Raw genomic sequence first — 15,928 nt, 5'->3', positions numbered from 1 at the left:
ACCGCAGCATGGTGGCCGGTGTCGGAGGGGGGGTTCTGAGATGGAGCAACATGTCTGGGGTGACGAGAGGCTTAAAGGGTTCTGAGGGGAACCTTGCTCTGGATTAAGAACAGGATTATAACGCGTGTCCTCGACAGATTTATTGTTTGTCACAACTTCTGGGTGAAGTGGAACGAAACCTTTTATGTTTGTCATTCTTCATCCTCTCATTCATAATGGTGTCCGACCAAAGTGAATGCTAAGTGGGTGGGGCTTAGTAGTCTCCTCCCCCTTGGACATACCTGTGGCAGTCTACTGTTAATCAATCAATCAGTGTGACAGCTTCCCTTGCCATAGTGGGTCAGTACTAAGAACTGGTGCATTGTGGGTAAATTGTTCATAATCAAGGAGCGATGAAGATGAAGATCACAGTTTCTGACAAGAATGATGTCGTCACATGCCTAAAGGGGCGGGGTCTGTCCGGCTGCTGCCTCTGTGATTGGTGTCCTGACGTAACACGGGACAGAAGGACGTTCCCTCTGACGGCGCCATCGGTCCGGAGCGTGCTGCGTGTCGTCATCACGGGAAACTCTCACATCAGCTGAGCGCACGGAGCGACCTCCATCTTCATCCTCCTCATCGTCATGTCTGCCACCAAAGAGGAAGACCGCAAGAGCGGCTGGCACGAGTTTATCTGGAACCCACGAACCCACGAAGTGATGGGCCGAACCGCCACCAGCTGGGGTCAGTGTCTCTCTCTCTCTCTCTCTCTCTCTCTCTCTCTCTCTCTTCTCTCCCTGTTTCTCTCTGTCTCTCTCGCTCTCTCCTCTCTGTCTCTCTTCTCGCTCTCTTCTCTCTCTCTGTACTCGCTCTCTCCTCTGCTGTCTCTCGCTCTCTGCTCTCTCTCTCTCTTCTCTCCTCTGTCTCTCTCTGTTTCTCTCCTCTCTCTCTGTCTCTTCTCGCTTTCTCCGTACTCGCTCTCTTCTCTCCTCTGTCTCTCTCGCTCTCTCCTCTGCTGTCTCTCGCTCTCTGCTCTCTCTCTCTCTCTCTCTTCTCTCCTCTGTCTCTCTCTGTTTCTCTCCTCTCTCTCTGTCTCTCTCCTCGCTCTCCGTACTCGCTCTCTTCTCTCCTCTGTCTCTCTCGCTCTCTCCTCTGCTGTCTCTCTCTCTTGTTGTGTGTTTATGTCTCTCTACCACAGCGTTATATGTATATCCAGGACAATGGAACATGTACAGTACAAAGATAAATGAATAGAATCTTCACACAGAACCGACTGGACTTGCTCAAGTTGGATCGACGACGTTTCACCTTCATCCTAGAGTCTTCTTCAGTTCTGAACGACTGGTAGAGAGTTTAGATCTAAACGTCGACCTTTGTGGGTGATGACATGGTGAACCATCGGTCACCTTACAACGACCACCCTAACCCGCTCGCCTCTGACCCTCCTCCTCTTTCACCTTACCGACATCTGTCTTCAGCTACTTCCTGTCCCCTCCACCATCAGGGACAGCTACTTCCTGTCCCTGATGGTGGAGCCGACGGGGTTTGTCTAGTTGCCCATCCTCCCTTCTGCACCTGACACCGTCTGCAACGCCTCTTGGACCCAGCAAGGAGACTCAGGTGTTCTACCTGTGCCCACCAGTCTGTTACACTGCAATCTACACACCTGTAACTGTCGATGATTATTATTATTGACCTGTCGACTGTACAGTCTGAACTCTGACAACGCGTCCCTGAGGACTTGTAGTTTTTTAGGACTTTATGACTGTAGTCACAAAGCTGAGAGGTTCCTCAGCTCCTGGAGAGATTTGAAAAGTCCTTCAAGGTAGTCCAGATGATCCAGATTATTATTTAGGATTATTGATTGAACTACAGCCAATAGCCAATCAGAGCAGGGTTTCCTGTTATTGGGTAAATCTGATCAAAAGACGATGACATGCGGAGTTTATACACTTGGAGATTACAGCCTGCCCCCCCCCCACCCCCCTCCCCTGAGTTCAGTCTGAATGTAGGTCATCTTCCAGGGCGGGGCCAACACAAGAGGATTATGATGATGGAGGGACGGGGGAGGGGAGGATGTCCAGGATTATAACGCGTCTCTGCTCCGCTAGGTCTCATCCTGCTCTTCTACCTGCTCTTCTACCTGTTCCTGGCCGGGATGTTTGTTCTCACCATGTACGTCATGCTGCTTACGCTTGATGACTATAAACCCACCTGGCAGGACCGCCTGGCCACTCCAGGTAAGCAAACCAAAGCAACCTGTAAACACACCTGTGCAGTGTGCTGTCATTGGTTGATATTTAAGAATATTTCAGGAGTGATGATCCGTCCGAAGGGAGACCAGCTGGAGATCAGTTTCAAGGTGTCTGACTCTGAGACCTGGGGCGGACTCGTCCAGAATCTCAACGACTTCCTGTCCTGTAGGACGTTCGTCATGATTACAAAGAATATTGATCAGTTATTATTATTATTCATTCAGTGTGGAACAAGCTGATTCATATTATACTGTCTGTCTGTCTTCCTCTCACCTGTCTGTCTGTGTACAGCGTACAACAACAGTTACCAGGTCCATACGAACGATAACTGTCCTCCCAATCAATACTTCATTCAGGAGGACAGCGGAGAGGTAACCCTGTTTATTTGACTCCACCTGTACCTGTCTCCCTCTCGCTCTCCTTACCCTACACCTCTCTGTCTCCGTCTCTCCCTCTACCTGTCTGCTTGCAGGTGAGGAACAATCCCAAGCGTTCTTGTCAGTTCAACAGAACGATGCTGGATCAATGTTCTGGGATTATTGATGGTTTCTATGGTTACAGCATCGGTCAGCCCTGCATCCTCATCAAACTCAACCGGGTACGTTACCGAAGGGACAGCGTACCTGAGCCCAGGTGAAGGTCTGCTCTTAGAGGGCGGTGCTACATGACATCGACATGAGGTCACACAGGAACCACGACATACGTTCTCCATGAGGAACCACGACACACGTTCTCCATGAGGAACATGACACACGTTCTCCATGAGGAACATGACACACGTTCTCCATGAGGAACCACGACACACGTTCTACATGAGGAACCATGACACACGTTCTACATGATGAACATGACACACGTTCTACATGAGGAACACGACACACATTCTACATGAGGAACATGACACACGTTCTACATGAGGAACCATGACATACGTTCTCCATGAGGAACCACGACATACGTTCTACATGAGGAACCACGACACACGTTCTCCATGAGGAACCACGACACACGTTCTACATGAGGAACCATGACATACGTTCTCCATGAGGAACCACGACATACGTTCTACATGAGGAACCACGACACACGTTCTACATGAGGAACCACGACACGTTCTACATGAGGAACCATGACACACGTTCTACATGAGGAACATGACACACGTTCTACATGAGGAACCACGGCACACGTTCTACATGAGGAACCACGACATACGTTCTCCATGAGGAACCACGACACACGTTCTACATGAGGAACATGACACACGTTCTACATGAGGAACCACGACATACGTTCTACATGAGGAACCACGACATACGTTCTCCATGAGGAACACGACATACGTTCTCCATGAGGAACATGACACACGTTCTCCATGAGGAACCACGACACACGTTCTACATGAGGAACACGACACACGTTCTACATGAGGAACACGACACACATTCTACATGAGGAACACGACACACGTTCTACATGAGGAACATGACACACGTTCTCCATGAGGAACATGACACACGTTCTCCATGAGGAACCACGACACACGTTCTACATGAGGAACACGACACACGTTCTACATGAGGAACACGACACACATTCTACATGAGGAACACGACACACGTTCTACATGAGGAACATGACACACGTTCTCCATGAGGAACATGACACACGTTCTACATGAGGAACATGACACACATTCTACATGAGGAACCACGACATACGTTCTCCATGAGGAACATGACACACGTTCTCCATGAGGAACCACGACACAAGTTCTACATGAGAAACACGACACACGTTCTACATCAGGAACACGACACACATTCTACATGAGGAACACGACACACGTTCTACATGAGGAACACGACACACGTTCTACATGAGGAACACGACACACGTTCTACATGAGGAACACGACACAAGTTCTACATGAGGAACATGACACACGTTCTACATGAGGAACCACGACACACGTTCTACATGAGGAACCACGACACACGTTCTACATGAGGAACACGACACACGTTCTACATGAGGAACACGACACACGTTCTACATGAGGAACATGACACAAGTTCTACATGAGGAACATGACACACGTTCTACATGAGGAACCACGACACACGTTCTACATGAGGAACCACGACACACGTTCTCCATGAGGAACATGACACACGTTCTCCATGAGGAACCACGACACACGTTCTACATGAGGAACCACGACACGTTCTACATGAGGAACCATGACATACGTTCTACATGAGGAACCACGACACACGTTCTCCATGAGGAACATGACACACGTTCTCCATGAGGAACCACGACACACGTTCTACATGAGGAACCACGGCACACGTTCTACATGAGGAACCACGACATACGTTCTCCATGAGGAACCACGACACACGTTCTCCATGAGGAACATGACACACGTTCTGCATGAGGAACCACGACACACGTTCTCCATGAGGAACCACGACACACGTTCTACATGAGGAACCATGACATACGTTCTCCATGAGGAACCACGACACACGTTCTACATGAGGAACATGACACACGTTCTACATGAGGAACCACGACACACGTTCTACATGAGGAACATGACACACGTTCTCCATGAGGAACATGACACACGTTCTACATGAGGAACATGACACACGTTCTACATGAGGAACCACGACACACGTTCTACATGAGGAACCACGACATACGTTCTCCATGAGGAACACGACATACGTTCTCCATGAGGAACATGACACACGTTCTACATGAGGAACACGACACACGTTCTCCATGAGGAACCACGACACACGTTCTACATGAGGAACACGACACACGTTCTACATGAGGAACCACGACACACGTTCTACATGAGGAACCACGACACACGTTCTACATGAGGAACCACAGCACACGTTCTACATGAGGAACCACGACACACATTCTACATGAGGAACCACGACACACGTTCTACATGAGGAACATGACACACGTTCTACATGAGGAACACGACACACGTTCTACATGAGGAACCACGACACAAGTTCTACATGAGGAACACGACACAAGTTCTACATGAGGAACCACGACACAAGTTCTACATGAGGAACACGACACAAGTTCTACATGAGGAACACGACACACGTTCTACATGAGGAACACGACACACGTTCTACATGAGGAACCGCGACACACATTCTACATGAGGAACATGACACACGTTCTACATGAGGAACCACGACACAAGTTCTACATGAGGAACCACGACACAAGTTCTACATGAGGAACACGACACAAGTTCTACATGAGGAACACGACACACGTTCTACATGAGGAACACGACACACGTTCTACATGAGGAACCGCGACACACATTCTACATGAGGAACATGACACACGTTCTACATGAGGAACCACGACACACGTTCTACATGAGGAACCACGACACACGTTCTACATGAGGAACCACGACACACGTTCTCCATGAGGAACCACGACACACGTTCTACATGAGGAACCACGACACACGTTCTACATGAGGAACCACGACACACGTTCTACATGAGGAACCAGGACACGTTCTACACGCGGTGTCTGAAAAGTATGGTTTTGTTGCGCGGCGTTTACCTGCAGGCTGAAGGAAAGTGCTGAGTCATCATCACCAACGATTGGCTGCCTGTAGGTTAGGGTTTAATAGGATGTAATTGCATGCGATGTGTCCTCCTCACCTGACAGTCCACCTGTCTCTCCAGGTGATTGACATGTTACCAGGGAAAGACGGCCAGTCTCCTTATGTCACCTGTGGAACTAAGGTGTGTATCTGTCTGACTGTCCAGCCGTCTGTCTGCAGGGCTACACATCCACCTGTAGCTACACCTAGAGATGTTTATAGATAACAGCATGATGAACAATAGGTGGTGGTTGCTATGGTGATATGATGCCATCCACACCTACAGGCTAACTTCATTACTGAGCATATATTGATCCGTGTGTGTGTGTGTGTGCGCAGAGGGAGGACAGTGATAAGATGGGATCTCTGGTATATTACCCCCCCAATGGAACCTTTGACCTCATGTATTACCCGTACTATGGCAAGAAAGCTCAGGTAACACACACGCCGTTGGGTCTAGAACCCGCACCCTGCTTCCTTGACTGCAGGCTGTTCCGGTTGTGATGCCTTCACTGTTTCAGGTGAACTACACCCAGCCGCTGGTGGCTGTGAAGTTCCTGAACGCCTCTCTGAACACCGACATCAACGTCGACTGTAAGATCGTGTCCAACACTCTCGCCGACGGCAGCGACAGAGACAAGTTCGCTGGGCGGGTTTCCTTCAAGCTTCGAATTAACGACAAATAGGCACGCCGCAACGCACAAACACCGTCGCACACGCCAGCCCTTTGTTCTCCTCCTGTCTTTGTTCTCCTCCTTTGCTCTGAACTTCGTTTACGACCTGTCGGCATCATCGAATAAACGGGTTCATCTTTTGCTTCGACCCAGAAACCAACCAATTATCAAAAAGTTCTGTGTCACTTCCTCCAAGGATGGTTTGGTGACGACAGAAGACAGGAAGTGACACACCTCCATCATTCACAGGTTCACACAGAACCTGAAGGACCCGAGAAATTTACTTCTGTTAGTTCAGAAACTAAATCAAAGCACGCCCAGAAACAGGTAGAAGGGAAGCTAACGGTACCGGTACTACAGAACACAACCTCCGAGAACCACAAGAGGTTCTAGAAACATGGAGAGAATAGTCCGCCGACATGGAGAAAGATTTAAGACCAGGTCAGAATCCAGAACCGTATCAGACAATAAATCCTGAACCAGGTCAGAATCCAGAACCGTATCAGACAATAAATCCTGAACCAGGTCAGAATCCAGAACCGTATCAGACAATAAATCCTGAACCAGCTCAGAATCCAGAACCGTATCAGACAATAAATCCTGAACCAGGTCAGAATCCAGAACCGTATCAGACAATAAATCCTGAACCAGCTCAGAATCCAGAACCGTATCAGACAATAAATCCTGAACCAGGTCAGAATCCAGAACCGTATCAGACAATAAATCCTGAACCAGCTCAGAATCCAGAACGGTATCAGACAATAAATCCTGAACCAGGTCAGAATCCAGTGTGACAGCGGTCCAGAAACCTGGTTAGTTAGTTCAGTAGGTAATTAGTTAAGTAACAAGTTATGGTGTTAGAATTTAATTTGTTGTCAAAGTTTTCTTGTTTGTTTTTGTTTTCATTGTCGTCATGGTGCCATGACATATCACACACACACACACAGTCTTCCTTTAAAGGTCCACCAGCCAATCAGATGCTCGCACTGTAAGGCTGATTCATGTATGTGATCGGTTGATTCTCCTACCTGTTCCTTGTGTTTAATATGTTTAAATGCATAAAGTGACTAAAGCATGAAAACACAGTCCGTCTCTTTGGTTACGGGAGCGGCACCTTGGGTAGAACTGGACCTGGACCTGGGTGGATCATGGCATGGTTAGCTGGACCAGAAGCTGCTGTATTGTTATTTACTGATCAATAAATCCACCGTTATTTAGAGAGTTTATTATATTTCAACAATATTTCACTGCAGAAAATAGAGATTTGATATTCACACAACCAAAATGATTCAAAGAACCGAAATCTACTTGAGTTCAGAGACAAATAGGTAAACTCAAGCAGCAGAGCATCCGGAGAAAGATTCTAGAGCCAGAATCCAGACTAGAGCGGGTCCAGGACTACCAGAACCACAGAAACATGCTGAAGCATTGGACTGACGGCGACGCCTCCTGGAGCCGGTCTAGTCAGTTTCAGCGTCAGACTACAGATCAACAGTCAAGAGTCTCGTGGGGGGGCAGCAGTGACAGCCTGCCAGGATCAATTCGAGATCCAGTCTCAGGAAGGCATCCAGGTTCAGGATCAGGTCCAGGATGTTTCGGTGGGAACCAGGGTCCGTCCTGGATGAAAGAGCAGACAGATTTAATACTGCGTCATTAAAGCTGGTCCACGATAAGGGTCTCCTCTGACTTGCTTTCTGTGCCCATCACGATCTAAACTGGTCTGAACTGGCCTGACGCCGAGTACTGCCTGACCTCCGGCCTTTTTCTTGTAGTAGATGAACCCAGCCAGGGATAAGGTCAGACCCAGGGTCAGTCCTGAAGCTCCGATTACAATCTTGTTTCTCTCTGACTCAGGAATGGCAGGGTCTGAGGAGAGACAGGTCGACAGTGTCCAGACACTCAGACAGGCAGACAGGCAGGTGTGCAGACAGACAGCTATTCACCCCAGGTGGTAACCAGAGGTTCCCTCAGGCTGATGTGCTCCACCACACAGGAAATACTCTCTCCAGACCTGGTTCAACACAAACACATTGCAGGGTCTGTTACACAAACCAGAACCTGGACTGGGACCAGGACCTGGAAATGGACCGGGTCTCACCTGGGAGTGTACTCCAGGTGAGACTGGAGCTGGTAGTACCAGTCGGCGTCCGCCAGCTCGTCGGTGGACGTGACGTCCGAGGTGACTTTGTGTCCGTCTCTGAGCCAGCTCACGCTGATCGGTCGGGGGTAGAAGTCGTAGACGCCGCAGACCAACATGTTGGGATGTCGGCCATCGGACAGCGTCACGGCCTGCAGGCTCACCTTGGGCCGGACTGGGAGGGGAAAGGTTCTCATCAGTAGCCACTAGGGGGCAGAGTGCTCCGAAACAAAGCAAAAGTAAAGTGGGCAGGAAGCCCCGAGGAGGAGGAGGGGACGCAGGCCAGAGGAGGAGGAGGAGGAGGGGGCGCAGCCCAGAGGAGGAGGAGGGGACGCAGGCCAGAGGAGGAGGAGGAGGAGGGGACGCAGGCCAGAGGAGGAGGAGGAGGAGGGGGCGCAGCCCAGAGGAGGAGGAGGGGACGCAGGCCAGAGGAGGAGGAGGAGGAGGAGGGGACGCAGCCCAGAGGAGGAGGAGGAGGAGGAGGGGACGCAGCCCAGAGGAGGAGGAGGAGGAGGAGGGGACGCAGCCCAGAGGAGGAGGAGGAGGAGGGGACGCAGGCCGGAGGAGGAGGAGGAGGAGGGGACGCAGCCCAGAGGAGGAGGAGGAGGAGGAGGGGACGCAGCCCAGAGGAGGAGGAGGAGGAGGGGACGCAGGCCGGAGGAGGAGGAGGAGGGGACGCAGCCCAGAGGAGGAGGAGGAGGAGGAGGGGACGCAGGCTGGAGGAGGAGGAGGAGGAGGAGGAGGAGGGGACGCAGCCCAGAGGAGGAGGAGGAGGAGGAGGGGACGCAGCCCAGAGGAGGAGGAGGAGGAGGAGGGGACGCAGCCCAGAGGAGGAGGAGGAGGAGGAGGGGACGCAGCCCAGAGGAGGAGGAGGAGGAGGGGACGCAGCCCAGAGGAGGAGGAGGAGGGGACGCAGCCCAGAGGAGGAGGAGGAGGAGGAGGGGACGCAGCCCAGAGGAGGAGGAGGAGGAGGGGATGCAGGCCGGAGGAGGAGGAGGAGGGGACGCAGGCCAGAGGAGGAGGAGGAGGAGGGGACACAGGCCGGAGGAGGAGGAGGAGGAGGGGACACAGGCCGGAGGAGGAGGAGGAGGAGGGGATGCAGGCCGGAGGAGGAGGAGGAGGAGGAGGAGGGGACGCAGCCCAGAGGAGGAGGAGGAGGGGACGCAGCTTTATGTTGTTGATTGTTGTTGTAGTTTAGCGAATCAATCGATGTTACCATGGAAACAACAACAAACGTTCCTCAATGACAAAAGGCGCCGTTTCAGTACTTTGTTGTTCGGAAATAAAACGTAATGATGCAATGAGATATTTGAGTAAACCCCGCCTCCCCACGGTGACGTCATCACTTAGTCAGTCATGTGATTCTATGTCCCCTCAGCTGATCTTGAATCCAATAATTACACGGAGTTACAAATTGTGTAGAAAAATCTATAATATTCAGCGACTACACGTAATTCAGCAGATAATATTGATCATTCATGCTTGAATGAGTTAATCAATAACTGATGATCTGCCGGTGTTACAGAAACTCACCTGACTTGTCCAGAATAGTGCTGAAGTAGAGGTCGACGCTGTATTGGCAGACCCTCTCCTTCTCCTGACTTCTACGACTAATCTCTTCTGGATCGTTGTTGAAGTGATTGGCCTGGTAAATGCCATACTCCGTATAACCAACATATCGATTCACTTTGCTGCTGAAGCGGGTGAATTCCACTTTGTTGTAAAACTTTGAGTAGATGTACTCGATGTCGTCTGGACGACTGGAGTTAAATACACAGAAGTCGACGTCATAATTCAGAAATCCATCTGAGGAGCAAACCGAGTCATCAGGTGAAACAAACGTTAAAGTAATAAACAGTATTAATAATCAATAGAGGCTACCTGCTGCACGGAGGCCGATGAAGAGGAGGGAGAAGATGAGCCAGGATGAAGCCATGGTCATACGCTCAGAAACTCTAACCCAATCTGACTGAGAGCCCGACTGAAGAGCAGCAAGTGATTACGGGAGCCGATTGTCACCTGTTGCCGGGCAGACGACTCACGCAGAAGTCAAACGCTCCGAACGACATCTGCTGACTCACATTTTGGGATTCTCTGTTTATCTGTTTTTGTTTGTTTGTAAACAGCCCCCACCAAGAGCCTCTTTATGTCATTCATCCATTCGCTTTTTATTGATTCTCAATTAAAGCGCCTTTTCAACATTAGCTAACAAACTAAAATGAAAATAAAAATCTGCAGTTACAACTTGATTTAAAGAGTTACATTGCAAGCAGTAACATTTGATTTAGAGTATTTACAGCAGTGATTCGTTTTCCAGTTAGTAATCAGCTAATCAATAAACCCATTTCAGCTGCTCTAACAACTAGTGAATCATCAGCTGGGGCTCTCCTGATTGGCTGATCGGCTGCATTCAGGAGCTGCAGGAAGTGTGGTCAGACTGGTTTGATGGCATTCTGAGGAGGAACATGCCCCCCTCCCCCCCCCCTTCTGATCACATGACTCCAGCACCTCCTGATCAACACGTTGAGCTTCATGTCCAAAGTGATTAAGAGCAAACTTTAATTGTGCAGGAAATAGAGGAAGTTGTTTTGTTCCTCTGATCAAATAAAGTGTTTGATTTGAACATCAGCTGTTGAAGAGCAGCGTCGCATTCGACCAATCAGGACAGAGATCTGTTAACGAAGCTTTACCGTCTTAAATACGTTTTATTCTCACTCCACCGTCTCCAAACATCCCAACACGAGCAGCAGAAGAGACAGGAAAGACTCTCTGAAGATAATATAGATTATTGATCGGTTTGTACATGCCCAGCAGCAGCAGCCTGTCTCTACATGGTGACTAATGATGTCATAGCTTTTCTTTAATCCTGATTGGCTGTCCTCTGAGTGAGAGTTGGGTTGTTGTGGAGTTGTCGCCAGTCGTCCACTGACAGTTCCCAGTATCAGACTGGTTAGAGCCCAGGGAGATGGAGATGATGAAGATGAAGATGATGATCCTCATCCTGTCCTCTGTCCTCTCTGTCTCTGCTGAGAGTAAGTTGTTTTTATCATTCAGTCACATTTAAAACTAGAGACAGGCAGACAGACAGACAGACAGGCAGACAGACAGGCAGACAGATAAATAGTAAGACAGACAGCTGAAGCTTCTGTTTGTGCTTCCAGGTCAACATTTACGCCTTGCCATCACTGCTTGTTCTGACTCTGATGGGGAGGTAATGTACTCTCTGGACAGTGAAGCGCTCTGGTATGCAGACTTCACCAACAAGAAAGGAGTTGTTGCTCTGCCCAACTTCACCTCTGAAATAACCTATGACGGGTTTTATGAACGAGCTCTGTCCAATCAAATTATCTGCAAAGGGAACCTGAATAAGACGCGCACTGCTCTGAAAAACCCACCTGTTGAACTTGGTAACTATCAGATTTAAAGTTCACCTCTCAGCTCATTGAACGTTTAACACCATGATCTGTGTCTCTACATCAAGGCCGACCCGCAAACTGCTTGTGGGACTAACGGTGCTTGTGTTTCTGTCCAGTTCCACCACCCAGCCCAATCGTCTACCCCAGAGACGAGGTGGAGCTCGGGCAGACCAACTTCCTGATCTGCCATGCCACCGGTTTCTATCCTGCCCCTGTAAATATTTCCTGGACCAAAAACAACGAGATTGTCAATGAAGGAATCAGCATCAATACTCCCTTCCCTGACAACGATGGAACCTTCAACCAGTTCTCCAGACTGGAGTTCATCCCACAGCAGGGAGACCTTTACAGCTGCACACTGAATCATGGAGCGCTGAAGCAGCCAGAGACCAGAGTCTGGAGTGAGAACCCTTTATTCAAAAGCTTTGAGAGTTTTTACCTCATGAAGTCTTCCACAGATTCCAGTCAAACTGCATAATATACTCGCTCATTTACATTACCATGACTCAGCATAATATACTCGCTGATTTATATTATCATGACTCAGCATAATATACTCACTGATTTACATTACCATGACTCAGCATAATATACTCACTGATTTATATTATCATGACTCAGCATAATATACTTGCTCATTTACATTATCATGACTCAGCATAATATAGTTACTGATTTACATTATAATGACGCAGCATAATATACTCACTCATTTAAAGAATCATGATGCAGCATAAATTGCTGCATAATATACTTACTCATTTACATTATCATGACTCAGCATAATATACTCGCTCATTTACATTACCATGACTCAGCATAATATACTCGCTCATTTACATTACCATGACTCAGCATAATATACTCACTGATTTATATTATCATGACTCAGCATAATATACTCACTGATTTACATTACCGTGACTCAGCATAATATACTCACTGATTTATATTATCATGACTCAGCATAATATACTCGCTCATTTACATTATCATGACTCAGCATAATATAGTTACTGATTTACATTATAATGACGCAGCATAACATACTCACTCATTTAAAGAATCATGACGCAGCATAAATTATGCTGCATAATATACTTACTCATTTACATTATCATGACAAAGCATAATATACTTATGGTAATTTAACATGGGCGGACTTTCGACAAAACCCTCGGAACCAATTGTCTTCGAAACGAAAACGAAGGTGTGGAGAGAACATGAATAAATGTCTACATTTTAATGCAGAAGTATGGCATAGGCAGACAGACGGACAGACAGAACCCTTGTAGTAACGTCTCTCTGCTTCCAGGTGTGGACACGACCCAGCCCAGTGTTGGACCTGCTGTTTTCTGTGGCGTGGGTCTGACTGTCGGTCTCATCGGCGTGGCTGTTGGAACCTTCTTTCTCATCAAAGGAAATGAATGCAAATGATTGGTTTGGACTAATTATCAATGTCTTTAATAGCACAAATCCACCACTGTCCTAACGGCTCACTGATCGCTGTCACATGACCAAAACAATTCACTTGACATTATCGCAATATGTGTAAAGGGAAATAAAAATCTACCAAATCTAATTCTTTGTCATTGTGCAAATACAGTACACACACACACACACAACAAAATTACATCTACACCCTAGGTTAGGGCAGGGGTCCCCAACCACCGGTCCGTGGCCCGGTACCGGTCCGTGAGGTGTTTGATACCGGGCCGCAAAGAAAGAATAAATAATTTAGACAATTTCCGTTGCATCGATTGTTAGCGTCTAAAAGGTGTTTTATTTTGAAAAAACGACTGGATTTTCTCCAACATAACAATCGCCTCTTGATACGTTGCTAAAAAAAAACAGCCGAGAACTAGTGAAAATTAATAAACAGAAACAAAAGTCTTTGGAGAGCTTCTTTGCTAAGGAAAAAAGTCAGACTGAGGAGGAAGAAGAGGAGGTGATGACCTCCAAGAAGAGAATACAGGACGAAGACTTAAAACTCGGTTTATCAACAGCTGATTAGCTTCGTTAACGAGCAATGAAGTGTTCCAAACTGCTTCGGCACATTGAGACCAGAACCCTGATTAAAAGACAAGAATGCGGAATTTATGAAACAAAAACATGACAAATGTGGCGTCGGGCATATGGGGCTAAACGAAATGTTGCCAACAACGCCACTTTAGGCCTTTCAACCTAAAGATCTGTTTTTTGTTCCGTCGGGTTCCCAGCTCGTTTTAGCGGGTTTCCCCACCCACAGGTCCGCTCACAGTAAAAACCAGCACGGCAGTTAATAATTCAAAATATTTATTTAAGACTCTAAAACAAAAGAAAAGGAGAGACACGGCAGTGACAGTCTACGACCAACCTGCCTTCGAGACGGGGAAAACACAAATGAGGACCCTGGAACGAGGGAGGGGAAGCACCTATATACGCCCCCCCCAATCAGTGGTAAATGGGCCACAGGTGCTCCCTCCCACACCTGGCTGCCCAATCAACTCCAATCATCCGGTTACACCATGAAGGACCACAATTTATGGTGAGTAGATACTGTGTAAACGTTGTAAATGTTGTGTGTTATTTTATTGGACCATTGTGTCTGCAATAAAGATTTGATTGATTGATTGTGTTATTGCAAGTGCATAATATAATATAAAGTGTATTGTAAGATCGGTCCGTGTAAAAATTGCATAGCATGAAACTGGTGTGGCAGGAAAAAGGTTGGGGACCGCTGGGTTGGGGGATGAGGGAGGTAAAGCGAGGGTCCCGCATCCCGTTTTAAACGGTCGTATCTCCGTAATAAAAGGTCTCATTCACTTGTAACTTGGCACACTTATAGATGACATATAGGTCTATAACAGACGTGATGGACCAGAGTGGGAGACTCCTCCCACCCTGGACACAACGACCTCCCAAACCGTACGCTGTATAGGCTCGATAAGTGGGTCCACCCACCATAATTCGGCTATGCTGAACACGCCGGTCCAACCCCCGCCCCTGTACGACCTTCCGTTCCTGAGATATGACGAAATTAAACCTTTACACGTCCATCACGTCGTCATTCTTAGTCACACCCACCTTTCCGTCACGTCAGTTCCAGCCACATATGTCATCTATAAGTGTGCCAAGTTACAAGTTGTTATGACATTTATTTGTGTGCATATTTATGCTTTTTGTCAGCTTCAGACGCTCACTGAAGCGGCCGCGTTCGCCCTCCTGTGGCTGTTTCTGGAATAACACCAGAAATGTTCCAAACATTTGAAATCGAAATATCACGTGAACCGTACGTTGTAGAGACTTGATAAGTGGGTCTACCCACCATAATTCGTGACGGACAGGTTGATGTGATTTACGGTGTTTACGGTAACATGCTGCCCTCTTGTGGAGACATGGCGCAGCTACAGTGAACATCAGAAGTTTACAATCAGCATAAATATGCACACAAGCAAATGTCTCATCAACTTGTAACCCGGCACACTTATAGATGACACATAGGGCTATAACCGAGGTGACGGACAGGTTGATGTGATTTACGGTGTCGACGTCACATGCGTGCAAAGCTTTATTTTTGCCATATCTCGGGAAGGGAAGGTCGTAGAGAGACGCGGTTGGGACTGGCGTGTTCAGCGTGGCCGAATTATGTCGGGTAGACCAGGTTTTCAAGTCCCTACAGCGTACCGTTCTCGCGATAATTCGAAGAAATGAACGGGGTTTGGGACATTTCCGGTTTCCGGTTTCATTCCGGAAACGGCCGCAATATAAAATGATGCTGCCCTCTTGTGGAGACATGGCGCCGCTACAGTGAA

The 15,928-nt window shown here is 48.0% G+C and overlaps 4 protein-coding genes across 4 annotated transcripts in view; 2 read left to right on the top strand and 2 right to left on the bottom strand.

Moving 5' to 3' along the window:
* Nucleotides 1-623: 623 nt before the first annotated feature.
* Nucleotides 624-6,593, top strand: LOC137911396 (sodium/potassium-transporting ATPase subunit beta-2-like). The gene is made up of 8 exons (XM_068755765.1): nucleotides 624-723; nucleotides 2,091-2,219; nucleotides 2,295-2,399; nucleotides 2,526-2,605; nucleotides 2,707-2,832; nucleotides 5,990-6,049; nucleotides 6,247-6,342; nucleotides 6,429-6,593. The coding sequence occupies exons 1-8, from the start codon at nucleotides 624-626 to the stop codon at nucleotides 6,591-6,593; spliced, it is 861 nt and encodes a 286-aa protein (XP_068611866.1).
* A 1,201-nt stretch (nucleotides 6,594-7,794) lies between these two features.
* On the bottom strand, nucleotides 7,795-10,672 carry LOC137911363 (H-2 class II histocompatibility antigen, E-S beta chain-like). The gene is made up of 6 exons (XM_068755726.1): nucleotides 10,600-10,672; nucleotides 10,252-10,524; nucleotides 8,680-8,893; nucleotides 8,525-8,592; nucleotides 8,334-8,447; nucleotides 7,795-8,198 (listed from the first exon to the last, which is right to left on the bottom strand). Exons 1-6 carry the CDS (start codon nucleotides 10,658-10,660, stop codon nucleotides 8,161-8,163), a joined length of 768 nt encoding a protein of 255 aa, XP_068611827.1. The 5' UTR covers nucleotides 10,661-10,672; the 3' UTR covers nucleotides 7,795-8,160.
* A 976-nt stretch (nucleotides 10,673-11,648) lies between these two features.
* LOC137911364 (HLA class II histocompatibility antigen, DP alpha 1 chain) lies at nucleotides 11,649-13,741 on the top strand. The gene is made up of 4 exons (XM_068755727.1): nucleotides 11,649-11,750; nucleotides 11,880-12,125; nucleotides 12,251-12,535; nucleotides 13,450-13,741. Exons 1-4 carry the CDS (start codon nucleotides 11,684-11,686, stop codon nucleotides 13,569-13,571), a joined length of 720 nt encoding a protein of 239 aa, XP_068611828.1. The 5' UTR covers nucleotides 11,649-11,683; the 3' UTR covers nucleotides 13,572-13,741.
* A 1,346-nt stretch (nucleotides 13,742-15,087) lies between these two features.
* Nucleotides 15,088-15,928, bottom strand: part of snx15 (sorting nexin 15) — a 2,218-nt gene continuing 1,377 nt past the window's right edge. The window contains exon 5 of the mRNA XM_068756034.1: nucleotides 15,088-15,137. Within this exon, the coding sequence (XP_068612135.1) occupies nucleotides 15,088-15,137 (50 nt within the window). The remainder of the gene's footprint in view (nucleotides 15,138-15,928) is intronic.

This window comes from Brachionichthys hirsutus, chromosome 23 (genome assembly GCF_040956055.1).
Source record: "Brachionichthys hirsutus isolate HB-005 chromosome 23, CSIRO-AGI_Bhir_v1, whole genome shotgun sequence".
NCBI lineage: Eukaryota > Metazoa > Chordata > Actinopteri > Lophiiformes > Brachionichthyidae > Brachionichthys > Brachionichthys hirsutus.
Note: the sequence above shows the minus strand (reverse complement) of the source record. Positions and strands in the feature narration are given on the sequence as shown.

Coding starts and splice junctions, on each gene's coding strand:
- LOC137911396 (XM_068755765.1), top strand. CDS start 624: ATGTCTGCCACCAAAGAGGAAGACCGCAAGAGCGGCTGGCACGAGTTT. Junction 2,400..2,525: donor TCTCAACGACTTCCTGTCCT/GTAGGACGTTCG, acceptor GTCTGTGTACAG/CGTACAACAACAGTTACCAG. Junction 6,050..6,246: donor ATGTCACCTGTGGAACTAAG/GTGTGTATCTGT, acceptor GTGTGTGCGCAG/AGGGAGGACAGTGATAAGAT.
- LOC137911364 (XM_068755727.1), top strand. CDS start 11,684: ATGGAGATGATGAAGATGAAGATGATGATCCTCATCCTGTCCTCTGTC. Junction 11,751..11,879: donor CCTCTCTGTCTCTGCTGAGA/GTAAGTTGTTTT, acceptor TTGTGCTTCCAG/GTCAACATTTACGCCTTGCC. Junction 12,126..12,250: donor AAACCCACCTGTTGAACTTG/GTAACTATCAGA, acceptor GTTTCTGTCCAG/TTCCACCACCCAGCCCAATC.
- LOC137911363 (XM_068755726.1), bottom strand. CDS start 10,660: ATGACCATGGCTTCATCCTGGCTCATCTTCTCCCTCCTCTTCATCGGC. Junction 8,894..10,251: donor CACTATTCTGGACAAGTCAG/GTGAGTTTCTGT, acceptor TTCCCCTCCCAG/TCCGGCCCAAGGTGAGCCTG. Junction 8,593..8,679: donor CACCTGGAGTACACTCCCAG/GTGAGACCCGGT, acceptor GTGTTGAACCAG/GTCTGGAGAGAGTATTTCCT.